Source organism: Cryptomeria japonica, chromosome 5, assembly GCF_030272615.1.
Source record: "Cryptomeria japonica chromosome 5, Sugi_1.0, whole genome shotgun sequence".
NCBI lineage: Eukaryota > Viridiplantae > Streptophyta > Pinopsida > Cupressales > Cupressaceae > Cryptomeria > Cryptomeria japonica.
Genome location: NC_081409.1, coordinates 799,702,215 through 799,718,793, shown reverse-complemented (window position 1 = coordinate 799,718,793; position 16,579 = coordinate 799,702,215). Strand labels below are relative to the sequence as shown.

The 16,579-nt window shown below is 34.0% G+C and overlaps 1 protein-coding gene across 4 annotated transcripts; it reads left to right on the top strand.

Annotated features, from left to right (window-relative positions):
• The first annotated feature begins 6,794 nt into the window (after positions 1-6,794).
• On the top strand, positions 6,795-12,716 carry LOC131075590 (probable serine/threonine-protein kinase PBL28). Of its 4 annotated transcripts, none has more exons than XM_058012444.2 (8): positions 6,795-7,127; positions 8,011-8,278; positions 8,535-8,725; positions 9,104-9,302; positions 9,527-9,690; positions 9,912-10,016; positions 11,395-11,517; positions 12,442-12,716. In XM_058012444.2, exons 2-8 carry the CDS (start codon positions 8,206-8,208, stop codon positions 12,685-12,687), a joined length of 1,101 nt encoding a protein of 366 aa, XP_057868427.2. In that variant the 5' UTR covers positions 6,795-7,127; positions 8,011-8,205; the 3' UTR covers positions 12,688-12,716. The 4 variants fall into 4 exon arrangements, with proteins under 4 accessions (XP_057868427.2, XP_057868425.2, XP_057868424.2 ...); XM_058012442.2 differs by having other exon boundaries at positions 6,802-7,068; XM_058012441.2 differs by lacking the exon at positions 6,795-7,127 and adding an exon at positions 7,155-7,505.
• Positions 12,717-16,579: the final 3,863 nt, after the last annotated feature.

The following is a 16,579-nucleotide window of genomic DNA, read 5'->3' as shown; positions in this document are numbered from 1 at the left end:
CTTTTCTCATTGTCCTTTTAGATTTTGCTTCAACATTTTGGTAAATTTTGATATTTTTATTCCCTACCAATACTTTAAAAAATCTCTTTATATTTGTTTACTTGGTTCACAAGGAGGGGTTTCTTTATTATATATATTAATTGATATTGCATGATTTTATCATTTGCTGCAACATTTGAGCAAGAAACACTTTTGATGAAGCATTTAAAGCCACTTTTTCCTTTTGGTCATTCTCTAAGCTATATCAATTATTTTATCCACACCTTTCAAAAATTGTCAGTCCTCAATATTTGTCCCCGAGTTTTTAAGGGGCCTTAAACGTTCTCAAATATTAGTATCTGCCATGATCATCAACATCCTATACTTACATATTATTGAGTGGAGTTTAATAACCAATTGCAATCCATTTAACCATTTTTTTGTTGACACACATTTGTGTTGTTGATTCATGCATGAATTGATTTTATTTCTTTCTGGGTGTTTGGTGGTTTGGAAGCTATTTATGTTGTGTGATTAATTATATTTTCTTCAGTTTTCTCTACTATTGGATCAACAAATATAATTTGATTTGACTTTGCATCGAATTTCATATGTACTATGTTCAATTGGTTGAAAATATTAATGTATAAAAATAAATCTATGAATTTCAAAATTTCTTACAATTGTAAAAAATATTTATTTTGATGTTTATATTTGTAATGAAGATTAGTAGTGTTGAAAAGGATCTTTGAGAATTTGCTAAGTAAATATATCATCTATATAATAAGACTTTAGATTTTATTTAATGATATAGAATAAAAGAAAATAAATTCGATGAATGTTTAGGTGATGTTTTAATGAAGGTTGAAAGGAAGCAAGGTATGCAAAAATACTTCCTACACCAATCGAATGAGAAGAGATAGTGCATATTTTTTTCTCACCCTTAACATATACAATGATGAGATGCACATACTATCAATAAAACAAGATGCAACAAAACAATAATACCATAATATGAAATGCACATGGGGAAAACCCTTTCGAGAGAAAAAACCAACACTCCAAACGCTTTATCAATGTATTACAATAAATAATGGTTTTAAAATCATTTGCAGATCAAGTCTTCTTCAGAGGAGTTTACAATGTCAATATTTTGAGCTATTTCAACATAATAAAGTTACTTCCAAAAAATGCAATATACAAAATACACTCCAAGGCGTTCAATTTATAGAGAATACAAGAATGGAGGAATCTTCCTGACCAAGCAAAAAGAGGTGGACATCCAAATCCATGTGACATATTTTTCTAACACCTCCAAGCATGCAAAGACTACTTGTACAAGATTATTTAGTCCCTCTTACATGCCTCCAAACGTGGGTGCCTATTTCTTACCAAAATAGGCATGATAGACACTCTTACATACTTTATAGCTATCATACAAACTATCATAACTAACAACACTTATGTCTGTAAGAGAAATTGTCATAATTGACTAATAATAACATTTCTCTTACAACCTACATCATTACCCAACTTGGGTGCCCACATTCCCCATGCAAAGATGATTCATATCACTTGTCCAACCTATCATAGAATTTGGTTCTTATGCATCATAATCTATCACAGGAATTTGCCGCTCATCATATCATCATAAGGTTTTATGCATCGCTCAAGATATCTCTACTAAAAAATGAAAAACCCGTCTTCTCATGTGAGGACAAAAATTTCCTTGTCACCTCCTAGTGTGATGAAAACTCACTGTCATGTCACACAAGATGACAAAATAAGATGTGCAAGAAAATTAGAAAATAAGTAGTAAATAAAATATTGATTAATTAAATAAATTTTAGGAAATACTAAGTTGATATAGTTGCTCAATTCCCAACATTCTCCCACTTGTCAAACACCTTAGTAGAACCAATATGAACACGATTTAAATGCTAAGGGCCGTGCGACCCATAGACTCTAAAAACTATCTGAACTTTTCCATTCTCATAGGCTTTGTCACTAAATATACAACATTTTTTAAAGTGACAACTTTCTCAAATTTCACTCTTCCATCTTCCACCATGTCATGGAGAAAATAGAACTGAACATCAATGTGCTTCATTCTAGCATGGAAGGTAGGTTTCTTTGCCAAACATATAACACTCTAACGACCACATAAAATAGTAATCATCCCTAAGTCAAACCCAATATCTGAACACATTTTCTTAAGCCAAATGGATTCTTTACAAGCATGAATTGCTACCATGTACTCTACTTTTGTAGTGGACAACATGACTACCACTTGTTGCTTACTCATCCAACTAATATTACCACCAAACATAGTAAAAATATAGGCACTAGTGTATCTTCTATTTTTAATACGACCAACCCAATCAAAATACATAAATCCACATATATTAATAAAATTTAGAGGCCCTATGGGACAGCCATGAAAACATAAGGAATATAGAGTGATAGAATAAGGAGTCAAGGAGCAATATCATTGCAAATATTTATCTCTGAAAGTGCAAGCAAATATTTTTTCCATGAGTCTACGACCATGAGAGAAATCACTACACAAGGTTTGGAATGTTTTCACATGAGTCAAGGGGTCACCTTTTCTATCATATAACTCCAATTGGGGAATTTCCATATTCTTAGGAGCAACCACACAAATCAAATCATTAGATCGTGGGCTAGATGTACATCATACGTGTGGAACATTGAACCAAGATTGGGTTAAAGAAGCCAATTGTTGTTGTAAGGATCAAATACTTTGAGCTAGATTATTAATAATGGCTTCAATGGATGAGTTGGAATTGGACATGTTGGATTGTGATGGAGGTGTAAATTTGTGATAGGTAGGCGGAGGTTGAAAATAAGGAGGCGTAAAATTATAGTATGTTGATAAAGGAGATGGTTGGAAAACAAATGGAAGGCTAATAGGAGGTATGTAAGAGTATTGATTAGTAGGATTGACCCCAAGACTAACATGTGTAGGAATAACATTTTGTAGAAAAGTAGTCATGATAGAAGATGTATATGTAGACACATTAGGCAAGGATGTAGGCATACTAATGGAATGAATAATTTTATTTATAGGATTATAACCAAGAGCTTCTTAACACAATGTTTTATAGGCATAATATTATCAACAATATGAGCAATGTCACGTAACACTTCCACACCTATCTTATCACTTTGAACCATTCTCTTCAATTGTTCAATCAAGGGGATTGCCTCACTATTCAGGTGTTCTGGACCCATCCATTGTTTAAGCTCATCTAACTCATTGTCAAGCTTCCTCAATTGTTCACTAGTAAGTCTATTTAGTGAGTCATTCTCATCATGAGAAGTGTGAGGATAGTATTTCTCCATAATGTTAGGTATATCTTGTGTAATGATTGAGATTTCACCCAAATTCTCATGGAATAAGTTATTCAACATAGGCTCACACTTTAAACTTTGGAAAGCCTTCAAGTCTATAACTTCTTTTCACTAGGATGTTGGTTGTAGGTGAAAGGATAAAAAAACTCATGCACAAAGAAGGAGATGTTGAATGCAAAGATTTAAAATCATAATATTTTTGATAATGCAAGCTATATGTATGGTGAAACAATGCAATTTCTTTGTAAAATGATTGATTAATCAATTAGATACTATCAAGAAATGAGAGATATGATAACTAAATGCTTCTAAATTTAAAAATAACATGTCATAACAATCAGTTATGAGCATATACATGAGAAATTATGCAACCCAAAAGTCAATTTTGTCAAAATAAATTAGGGTTTTTGTGAATTGAACCTCTAAATTTATGTAAATTAAGTGCACAAATGATATGTAAATATAGACATGGTTTGATTAAATGCATACAAATCAGACCCGAGAATAATAATAATAAATAAGCATGAGACACATTAGGTTTACCAAAATGTAATGTATGGGAAAGTAGGGTTTCATAAGTTAAGCCTTGTAAAGTAGGAAATGACCTAACTTTCCACACAAGAAATTAAAGGAAGAGATAACTCAATCGATCCAATGTATGAAGATTGAATGCAGATCAAGTTCTTTTTCCCCTTTTTAGTTGAATTTGATTTGAATGTATTTGAATGCAATATCTAGGGTTAATGATGAAGAATTGACATAAACCAATAGAAACAACAAGTTGTAGATACAAAAAGCAAACATGGGGCTAAGTCTAAGTAGAAGAAACATAAGAGCACTTTTGACAACAAGTTTAGCCTGAAAATGTAGGATTGTGTGACAATTAAATGCATCCTAGTCCATGATGTCAGATGCAAATAGACTGGAATCTTTCAAAATCAGGATGTCGCATATAATCAATTTGTAGAAGCTCATATAAAATTATCGGGACCATGGTGGTTTTTGTCCTTGTCCTTTGATTTTTGCCTCTGCAAAAGTTAGATTTGATCATCGTTGTCTCATTTGCCAAAATATCTGTTTGTGGCTCTTAGATCTGTCGCCTGCACACATGAAATAAGGAAAATGTTGTTGTTGATGGGGGTTTGCCTTAGGTTAAACCCCGAGTTTGGAATTAACACTTAAACTGAAACTATAATGTCCGAGTTTGGAATTAACCCTTAAACTGAAACTATAATGTAATGGAAATGTTGAAGTAAAAGCTTATCATTTGAGGATAAGGTTAGATTTGAATTTAAATGCTTGAATTGGAACTTGATACCTTGATGAATCTTGCATTGAAGTCTTCATGCCAAGGTTGATAATGCCATGTAGGATATTTTCATAAAGTCTTGATCACGGATGCCATCATGAATGTTTAAAATATGAACTTTGATCTCTCCTTCACATATGTTTGATTGCTTGCTCACTCGAATTCATTAGAGTGTAATTGAAACCTTGTAGAGAGATAATTGGAGATGTCCCAAAATGAGGGGGTTAGGCTTTCTTTTATACCTAACTGCACAAAATATGTTTGAAATTTTGTGAAGGCTGACATCGAGAATGTTTTCCTGCCTTCAAGATGTGACCGTTGTGGGGTCCAAATTTAGGCCCCTTTTGGGAGGACCATGGTGCCCAGGGCATCCTAGTCCTGCCAATCCGGACTCAGATTTGAATAGGGTTCCACTCGGGTGCAGAAGATGCTAAATCTAGGTGGGTATGAGTAGAATCAAAATAGTTTTAGGGCATAGGAGGTCGAAACACAAAGGTGAGGCCTAGGTGCAGACGATATTGTGTATGGCTACAATTTACGACGCTACAGTTGAACAATTATTTCCTAATATAACCCCCTCTTATAAAGTCCATATCCAATTTGAAAATAATACTAATATCATAATAATAAGAAAATTGCAATTATAAAAACCGTTTTCATTTCATAAAGAAAAATGATGCATCGATCCATAAATAGAATAAAATATTATAATTTTAGACAATAAAGTATTACAACTTAATTCTCAAAAACTGAAAAAACACACATCAACTTTATTCTTAAAGCAAATTAAAATAAATCTAAAGCCCCCCTCCAAAAAAAAAAAAAAAAAATGAAAAGAAAAAATACAATTTTAACTAAGTAAAAAATGAAATAAATAGTGGAATGCAAGTTGTCCTCCCATTACGTGGTAGGGCCAGTATTTTTTAGTTTTAGTGATGGGTAAAATAGTGTTGGGAAACCACAATAGAATGTAGAAACCCTAGAAGAAGATTCCTTATTGGTGATATTAGTACTTTGTAGTTACTTTTAAAAAAAAATACTATTTGAAAATGACCTGTCATGATTCTTTGTGACCAATATATGTGGCCATGTTTAGTCAAAATTTTACTGCAGTTTATAGAACAACAAAACATGACCACACTATAGATCTGTTTTTCAAACTATGTGGGTTATTTTTTATGTTTTTAAATAAAATTTAATATTAAATTTGTTTGTTTATTTTAATAAATAAATCTAATTTTTAAAAAGTAATTAAATGATGAGTGAAGGAAAGAATGAATTTTAATGACGGTCATAAGATCCAGCAGTCTAAGATCAAGAGACATTTTAAAAAGTAATTAAATGATGAACGGTCACAAGATTCAGCAGTCTATAAGATCAAGAGACATTTTAATCACTTGCACACAACCCAATCATTTAAAGGATCAAGATACACCAAATTAACTAAATAAATTATCCGAAAAGACAAATAATGATTATAACCAAAGCCATCACCACTATTGGTGGTCAGCAACTGCCATTTGTCAGCAGTAATCATAAATGGACTTTCACTTAAGGAGGTAAAACCCATACATTTGGAAAGAAAGCCTGGTGTGAAATCTAAAGTTTTGAATCTACATAATACAAAATTCACTTGATGGGTAGTATGTTACATTCGGAGGAAGAATATTTATAGACAGCAGTAAAGTGAAAAGCAAGAAATGGACCCCATTTCTGGTTTCACTACACATCGTACATGTTTAAGAAGGAAGCATAGAACTCAATTAGGAAAAGTCCAAAGAACCTGTCACATAGTGTACTTGAAACTTAAGACTTTTGACAGTAGATCAGAGTTAAAACACTTATATTAAACATTCTGTGACAAGTTTTTCTTCCCCACAAGCGCTCCATAATTTAAAAACTTCACGTTTTAACGGTCAGAAGAGATGACCTATATTATGAACTTTCAAATATGGGTGAAACTCCAACGTCATGCTGTGTCATTTGCTTGTATTTGAATTTTTTAATTGTGTGGTTGTTGATGTCGTAGGCTTTAGACGCGTGATATGCTATGTTAGGTGTATTGCAGGTGCTGTGTATTATTCAAATACTTTTGAAATTTGAGGCCGCCTTTTTCTTGAGTGTGAATCTTTCAATTGGGTCTTTTTCCCACGTCTGCATGATGCTAATTTTAAAATTAATGCAGATGATTTGGATATTATGGATCCAATCATGGATGGCTTCATTCATTAATGACAATATAAGAAGTTTCTATTCTTCTTATAGTAAGCAAAATTGTCATAACCAATGGGGTTAAATGAATAATTAGTTATTGTTTACAGAATTGCAGGTGATGAGACTTTGATTTTTGAGGGAGGAAAAAGAAAAGAAACAATTATAGAATAGTTTGCTGTCCCGAAGGATGGGTATGCTTTAGTGTGTAAATATCTATCTTGCTTGATAATAGGATATATCCTACTTTGAGGTAAATGAATTGACTGTTACTTGATTCTTCTATTGTGCAAATGCAAGGCTATGGATTTTTTCTACGCTGCAATGTGCATAGTTTAGAAATGTTTTTTTGTAGTTGTCAATGGATTAAACTTTCTTTTAAAGGACTTAATTTGCCTTTCGGACTTGCACTTCACATTTAGAAATGATCTGAAATTACATCAAAGTTTCCAAAATCATCTGTCTGCTACTTGCGTTTTCATCTTCCTTACCCATAGCTTATTTTTCACTGAATTGCAACTTATAACCCCATGGAGTATGGATAATGCATGCATGTTCTTTTGAGGCTTGACTCAAATTATAGTAGTGATAATATTTGTCTGTTCATCGGAATATGCATCAGGCCCTAAAGGTTCTGTCTCACTGTTTCTTGGATATTTGAGCTTCTCTATGTTTTAAGATTTTAATTTTAAATCCAAAAATTTCTTCCTCTGCTATTTACATTTGCATCCTCTGGATCCATGTCTTATTTTTCATTGGATTTCATGTTAAGATCTTCTGGATTATTGCATTATGCATGTGTGTGCACATTATCTATACTTCTGACTATCCTTCAAGCAGAGGCCTCATGGAACCTATGTTTCAGAAGTAAAGATAATATTTGCAGCTAGTAACACAGGATTAGGTGTCAGGGTCTGGAAGTTCTGTCTCTCTGTATTAGTGGCAGGCTAGGCAGTCTCATTGTGTACTAAAAGGTTATGTACTTCTCTGCAGTTCCTTTGGTCCTTTCTGCAGATTAACATCTAAATTTTAATGCAGAAGGACTATTTTGTAAAATTAATATTCTGGCATTTACTTTTCAAACTTCAATGAATGAATTATAATGCTTTTTAACATTTTTGGGTTGATGCAAACAGCTGCGTTGGAGGACCGATAAAAGCTACAAGAGTCTTTATCATACCAAAGATGAAGAAATGGATTCATGATATGGAATTTTGGTCTCTGTTTGAAGCAGGCCTATTTATGCTTGTGGCCTAGGGTTTTCGGGTTATTGGCACATTTTTCTTCTGATTAAAGATAATTTCGACAGAGGCACTATATTTGGGTGAATCATGAAAATGCCATTTGGATTGGCTTTGCCCCAGAGGAAGAGAAGAAGCAAATCTCAGGACCAAAATGATCCATGTAAGCTTATTGGGTGCTAGTTTTCACAATTCTGATAGGATCTGCTTCTTATTTATTGTGTCCCAAATTATTACTTTTTTTCCCTGAATCTAGGTCACAGGGATGACGTTTTCTTGAGTGATCTTTATAGAGTTTTCATCAAGCTTAAAAATGTTATGTTGTTAGTCATGATTTTTTTTTGTAAGTGATGGATTGTTTTCATCTGTCACACAGACTCACAAGAATGAGAATTAATGCTTTTAATGGCATTTCACAGGGCTGTATAAACCATTAGAATATTGGCAGCTGGAAAACAAACAATTCTTATACATAAATCCACAGCCTAGTGTTGCTTATGTATTCACACTCAGGGAACTGCTAGAAGCCACTTCAAATTTCTGCAACGACAATCTAATTGGGAAAGGTGGTTTTGGCCGCGTATATAAGGGAGTTTTGAAAATGGGAAAGGTATGAGGAATAGCTTGATTGTGCAATGGATATGATGCTTCTTTTCACTTGTTTATAGGAATTTTGATGGTGAATAATTGTACAATTATGTTTTCGATTTTCTTCCAGATTTTATTACATCTTGTGGTCTTTTTTGAATCTCTTACTGAAAACATGCTTTTTGTATACTCCACTGTATATGATTGTTTCTGGCGTGTTCGTTTTTTTGGGTTTCTTAAAAAAATCTTATTGATTGTCAGATATAATTAAAGTGCACAGCATTTCATGTTCTTCTTAAATGTTACAAAGTACATTTTTTTGCCCAACGTTTGTCAGATCTGCATTAATAGGCCACAAAAAACGGAGACTTTAATTAACACCTTCTGTAATTATTTATAGGTGGTAGCAATTAAACAGATGGACCCAGTCTCATTGAGAAAAGCGCAGGGAGAAAGGGAATTCAGAGTGGAAGTAGATCTATTAAGCAGGCTTAACCATACCAATCTAGTCCGCTTGATTGGCTACTGTGCAGATGGAAACCAACGCCTCCTGGTTTATGAGTATATGTACAATGGCAGTTTACAGGATCACTTGCATGGTGAGTTGTAATTTCAAGCAGATTATTCATTTCTTCTTTATGGGCGATAACAAATGAATTTATTTATAAGAAGAGATACATAGTGTACCTCAAGAAATTGCGTTCCATAAGGTACTGATCACATTATCATATCCATGCACCTGTTCATGTGCAGATGTGTTTGTATTGCTCACTTGTTTCTCTAAATAATATATGATAAGCTTACAAACCGAAATATCTTGCAGGAATTCTTAGAATGAGGATGGATTGGCCTTTAAGGTTGAAGATTGCTTTGGGGACAGCAAAAGGCCTTGCTTATCTTCATTCAGGTCCAACAACAAGCACTCCCATAATTCATAGGGACTTTAAGTCCTCCAACATTCTTCTTGATGCAGACTTTGAGCCCAGGGTATCTATAACCTTTCCTCTTCTTTTCTAAGACCAGAAACATGAAAAAGGCTTATTGTTTTCAGTTAAATCAAGGTTTAGTAACAGATCTCAGTATTGAGTGCCTGTCACTTGTTGTAAGGTTTACAGGCACCTTGCATTTCCTCAAATTTGTTTAGGCTATATCAGTGTCTATATAGAGGCTTCTACATTCTTGTCATTGACAGTGTTTTTGTTGTCCAGATATCAGATTTTGGCCTGGCTAAACTCATGCCCTTTGGGGATGAAGTGTATGTAAGCACCAGAGTTCTTGGCACCTTTGGTTACTTTGATCCTGAGTATACATCAGTATGTGCCCATCCAAAACACTTCTCTTTTCCTTTTTATAATCTATATACTTTTGCACCCCTGTTAACAGGGACAGTTTGTTCTTGCTAGGAAAATCAAGTACTCTAAATTACATCATTACATAACAAAATATGTAAACTATCAGCAGATGTTTTTGTTGAAATTTATCTCTATATGCAATTATAGGGTCGAATATATGAAGCACTTCCATAAAATATTCTTAAAATACCTCTCTATATGTGATAAACTGTCTACTCACTTGAATATGTTGCTTGATGCAATTTAGACTTACCAAAGCAATTTTCAAAATGCAATGAACAGACTTGCAGGAAATGGATCAAATACAAATTGAATTTGCTTTAGTTTTATAGGAGCGTCTGTCATTACTTGTTTATTTTATGCAGCTTTGGAGTTTTCAAGATGGTTTTCTTCCCATATGTTAGAATAATGGTGTTTCTGTCTCAAAGCGGTTAGTTGTATTCAAAATATATCTCTTGGTAGAACCAAGGTAAAATATAAACTGAGAGAACATGCTATAAGAGAAGTCTTGAGGTAGGTCACAGATAGTTGAGGAACTATTGTAGGAACTATAAAGTTGAACTAATTAGAATCCATTTCTAACACACCACTACTTTGAACATAACTAATCGGCCTTCAGAATAAAACTGGCATAGAACTAGGTAACTTCTCATGCAATTATGATAGGATTCAATGCTATTGTAGGATGTCCTGTAGAGAAATTATTTACTATCAGAGTTAAAATGGCAATTTATATTCAGATATCTTATAAGGACATTTAAGTTTTTATGGCTTTTTATCCATGGCTATGAAATATTGTGTTTTCAAACGAAGTAGTACCCTTGTTGATTCTACATTGGCCTAATGAATGAATCCTTTCAGAGAAGGCATAAAGTAATTATTTTCATTGTTGGTTTAGCCTTCCTTTGTGTTCATATCCATTAGCTCAACCCTATATTCTACAATTAAAACTTATTATAACCTTGAGATACATGATCCCATTTCTTAAGTAAAGTGTGTGCCTGTACTTTACATAAGTTGGGACTGAGAGCTGTAACTTTTGGAACTAGATCTTTTTTATGTTCATATCCATTAGCTCAGCCCTATATTCTTCAATTAAAATTTATTATAGCCTTGAGATACATGATCCCATTTCTTAAGTAAAGTGTGTGCCTGTTCTTTGTATAAGTTGGGACTGAGAGCTGTAACTTTTGGAACTAGATCTTTTTTATCTTCTTATATAAGCTTTCTTTTTTGAGAAATTAGCCCTAATAAATTTTCTTTTGTATACACTACCACAGTTTATTTTAGAAAATTGATCTCCTAGTACTTATTTCATGATTTGTTTCTATTTTGACAGACTGGAAAGTTGACACTGCAAACTGATGTTTATGCATTTGGAGTAGTTCTTCTCGAGCTACTGACTGGCCGCAGGCCTGTGGACTTGAATCAATGCTTGGCTAACCAGAACCTTGTATCACAGGTGAATTCAACTTATACTACCACTAACATCTTTTCAGTCTTTTCTTCTTTCTTGCATTTCACATGTTATGTTTGTAATTTGCTTTCAGTAGAAAGATTTACTTGAAGTCCATTTACTACTGTTGGAATTTGTATAATAGCCAATCCTGGGATTACACCATATAAGAGAACCAGATATAATTTTTGACTTTTTTCTTTGCTATATTTAGTGCTATCCTATTGACAATACAGACATTTATGCTTCAGGGGTCTACACTATAAGTATCTTCAATTGATTTTGTTTCTTTGGTGTAGGATATCTTTATTAACTCTTGGGCAGCTAGGATAATGTAATAGGTTGGAGCTCGTAGGCAACCCTGATGTAGAGTTCATTCAGATGCATGCTTTATAATGCAAAACAGAGTCTTTGTCAACCATTTTCTACTACGATTCTTGGGCAACTACTATACAGGATCTGTCAATTACTTCCATTTCTTTTCTGTATATTTTATGATGAATGAGGACATTGAGATAACATGACTTTCAATGTCCTTAGGCCAAAACGGTCTGTTGGACCCATCATAGAATGTTAACTTTTTTAGTAGATTCTTTAGATTGGTGTTTAGATTTATTTTACATTTGCTAAGAAGTGTTTGATTGTCTTTACTTAGGATTCAATGTATTAGGTTATGATTATGTTGATAGGCGTAACTCTACAACGACATTATTGTTCTTATTTCTGAAAGAAAAACAAAAAGGATAAGCCTGCTGTGACAACTTTTCTCACTTTAGACTGTTGTTTAAATAAGAAAAATAAAAAAGATAAGACTGCTATTTTCTTCCTATCTAATCAGAATGACAACTTTCCTTTCACTATAGACTGCTATTTAAATGATTATCGATGTATTTTACATAGATTTTACTTGAATCCCTTTGTCTTGTACAGGTGAGGAACAAATTGAAGGACAAGAGAAAGCTGAAAAAAGTTATAGATCCAGAGGTGAATAGGACTTCATATGGCATGGAATCAGTTTCCATATTAGCAAATCTTGCTTATCGATGTGTTCGAAAGGAGGCAAATCGAAGGCCTGACATGTCTCAATGTGTGAAGGAGCTTGAGCATATGTGCACCATAAACAAAAAAGAAACTGGAAGTGAAATGACCCAATTTTGTTATCAATTTAGTTACTGAAAAAAATAAAAAATAAAAAATTCCTTGCAGTGGCCACTGTATTACCATGCTTGAAACTGTTAAGAGTGTGGCCTAATTGTTCTGAATTCAAACAGACCATATGTTGCGGGTGTATTATGGTTTATATAAAGACTGTAAATTTATCATACAATAGATTAGATTAGTAACAATGAAGTGTATATTGGATGAAAAATCTACTAGGTAGAAAAAAAGAGCCGAGTTGATTTCGAGTTGTGTTTGTACGGTAAAATTTCAATTTTCGAGGATCAGTAAACAAATGTAAATCTCAGTCTTGCTAAGATGGCAGTTGAAAGATAGCTTTTACTTGAAATAAGGAGCACAAACTTTCTCAAATGTATCAATTAAAGATTGATCGAGAGCAAGGGATTACTTGTTTTCCAATTTAAAACATAATTTATTGTCTCCTTTATAATGTAAAATTTATGAAAAATAAAAATATAGATTATAGTTGGTAGTTTATATTGGCCTCAAGATTTATTCAGACACAACTATGATTAGTATAATTGAAGTTGAGTTTGTTCTTTAGAACAAATATATGTTAAATATTGATAAGCAAATGATTTGTTAATAAAGAGATTTCGTAGATCAAATGGTTGTCATCCTCAACTTTAGAAATCAAACACATAAGATAAACAAATGCATGATGGGGAGTATAACGAGTATATTGTTTAATTTTCAATATTATCATCTTAAGATAGAACTCTTCCTTGATGATATTGCAAGGAGTTACATACTGTACCCCCTCATTTTGTCTTTATTCTACATAATTATATGTGTTATAGAACCTTTTTTTTGTTGTATTGATGAAACAAAAATAAATTTAATACAAAGAAAAACAATAAGGAGTCCAACTAAAGGACTGCATTGAATTAAATACAAACTATGCACCACAAACCATGACAACAGTTGAAATAGTAAACTATGATCAACAAAGCTTTACATCACACCTATGAACAACAAACTTGTACAACATCTGAAACAACTTGCTAACAAATAGTGAACATGACTGCTAAAACCAAACGTTTATAATGTTGAAATAGCTAGTTGAACCTTGCAACATATTGTACTCATCTTAAAATGTTTTTCCAAATAGACAATGAAAAAGTACATGCATGTCTTCAGACATGTAGTGTAACGGTTTAAACACTTCGTTGGTGAGGCGGCCACCAAGGTTCAAATCCCTGCTAGGCCATTGTGCTCGCAAGGCCTTGTGCCTTCGTTGGGCCATTGTGCTCGCGGATTTGAACAAGTGAAGCGTGGGGATGAGGTCCCCCGTTTGTGGCCTCACTGGTTCATAGCTCCGGATCAAAAGCGTTCACGTGGAGCCGGAGGGCGTGTCGTGCCAGTGTAACCGGTCACGTTAAAAAGTTTACCAGACATGGTTTTAGAAAAAAAAAAGAAAAAAGAAAAAGTACATGCATAACCCATAGCTGAGTCTGCAATCACATTCTTAATGCAGCTATTTCTGGATTTGATTATGTAAATAATTTTTTTGCATCAACATTTCAGATCACACTCCGTGATCCATCATCAAGATGAAAAAAGAGAGCTCAAAGATATGAAAATGTAAGATGCAGACCCAAGATTAGCCTAAATAAGAGAGAGGAGTGAGAAAAAGGGGGGGAGGGGTTGCACAAAGACCAAAGCAAAAAAGAAGAAGAGAAAACCAACCCAAGTCAAAGGAGCAACCAAAATGATAAAACAAGAGAAAATAAAGCAATGTCAAAACAAAAAGAAAAATACAAGAAAAAGAAGAAAATAAAAATAAAAAATAAAATTAAAGGAGAAACTAAATACAAAACAAATAAACTATATATATATATATGAGTATGTATATGTAAATGTAAAAATATGAAAATGTTTAAGTATACATATACCTATACCTCTAAAAAAGCAAAAATGAAAACCTAAATTATATATATATGTTTGTATGGTAGTATGTATGTATGTATGTACATATATACACATATATACATACATATATATGCATTCACACACATATATAGATATGTGTGTGTGTATGTATATACATACATACATACATATATATGTATATGTATGTATATATATAAATATAAAAAATAAAATATAACACTAAGAGAAAATAAAAGAAAAATAACAAGATGGTAAACAAAATAAAAAACCAACAAGCCGAAAAACAAAGGGTACCAAAGAGGGAAATAGCTGAACCCCAGCAAGGAGGAAACAAGAAACGAAACAAGACAAGGGGAACAAAAAACAAAACGAGGGACCACCCTAGGGACAACTATGAAGGCAAGCCAGACTAGAGACAAACATGGACAAGAGCTAGAGCCAAGGCAAACATAACGACTCTGAGGAAAAGGAACAACCCAAGGCAAGGAGCTAAGAAGGGAGATGGTGATTCTTAAAGATGGATAACAAGGGGGACCATGGACTACTCAAACTCCACCCATCGTCTAAGTTGAGGTTCAAGGGGTTATTATTGATTTCAATGGCTTCTTTAAGTTTTCTCTTGAAGAAGTTGTCCTCTTTGAACAAGATTTGGGTGTTTCCAAACAAATATCGTGTTTGGTGGAAGAAGAGTGTTCGACTAGGGTTGACTTAAGCACCTGATCATGCTTGATGTCAGCACAATGCTCTTTGATTATAGTGTTAAAAGAATGCCCATTTTTACCTATATAGGGAGTTCTGCATGAACAAACAACTTTATAGACTCCATCTTCTTGCAGGATTTCCTTGGAATCTTTGAGCGAGGTAATACACTTATTTAACGTGAAGAGGGGCTTGAAAGCACAATGAAGGATTTTGGAGATCCTCTATGAAATTCCTTCAATGTAGGGAAGGGAAGCATTAGGGGTGTCTAAGGGAGGGGCAACCCTAGTGCCAAAACTGAAACGAGCCTTCACTTGGCTAAAATCCCAAGAGATTTGCTTGCTCGAGTACCCCTTCAATTTGAAGGAAAGGTAGAGATGGGAAAGCTCTTGCTCTATGTGATCCTCATCACAAATCCGAAGGGCTTTCAAGGCTAAAGTTTAAAGGATCCTATACTTTTGGCAAGGGTGATGATGAAACAAGAAGTGGAGGTAGAGATCAATATGAGTAGCCTTCTAAAATACCCATTGTCTAAGGGAACCGTCAGGCTTTCTAATGAGAAAAATGTCAAGGAAAGGGAGTTGGTTGTCATACTCGATTTCCTTGGTGAAAGAGATGCAAGGGGCTAAGCTATTAAGAGGAGCATGAAATCCGTCCAACTTCTCAGGGCCATGGGGCCAACAAATGCTAGTGTCATCAACATATTGTTTCCACCACTTCGTCTTAAGAGGAAAAGATCGCAATGCAAAATCCTCAAACTACTCCATGTAGAGGTTGGCAACGATTGGCGATAGGGGGGAGCCCTTGGCCACACCATCAACTTATTCATAAATAACCCCTTGGAAAGAGAAAAAGGTGGATCTTAAGCATAACTCCACCAAGGTGGCCAACTCCTCATTGGATTTGCATCTGATTATCTCAATAGAGTCTGGGATGGGGACCTTGGTGAAAAGAGAGACAACGTCGAAACTCACCAAAAGGTCATTGCTATCTAACCTTTGGTCCTTAACGTAATTGACAAAATGGTTAGAATTCTTAATAAAAGAATTAGACTTACCTACAAGAGGGGCCAATAATTTGGTCAAGAAGGAGGCTAGAGGATATGTTGGCAAACCTATGGTATCGACAATGGGATGCAAAGGAACACCAACTTTGTGAATTTTGGACACCCCATAAAAGTGAGGGGTGACTTGCATTTGCAACTAATTGTGCAGTCACACAAAGATCTTGGCTGTCGATCTCATGGGAGATGACCACATGATATCACCATTGGGAGGTAGGAAACGTGGACCCACGT

What these genes read in the sequence shown, in the direction of transcription:
- LOC131075590 (XM_058012444.2), top strand. Translation starts at nt 8,206, where the DNA reads ATGAAAATGCCATTTGGATTGGCTTTGCCCCAGAGGAAGAGAAGAAGC. An exon ending in ATGCAGACTTTGAGCCCAGG is followed by an intron (nt 9,691 to 9,911) that starts GTATCTATAACC and finishes TTTGTTGTCCAG; the next exon opens with ATATCAGATTTTGGCCTGGC. An exon ending in TTGATCCTGAGTATACATCA is followed by an intron (nt 10,017 to 11,394) that starts GTATGTGCCCAT and finishes CTATTTTGACAG; the next exon opens with ACTGGAAAGTTGACACTGCA.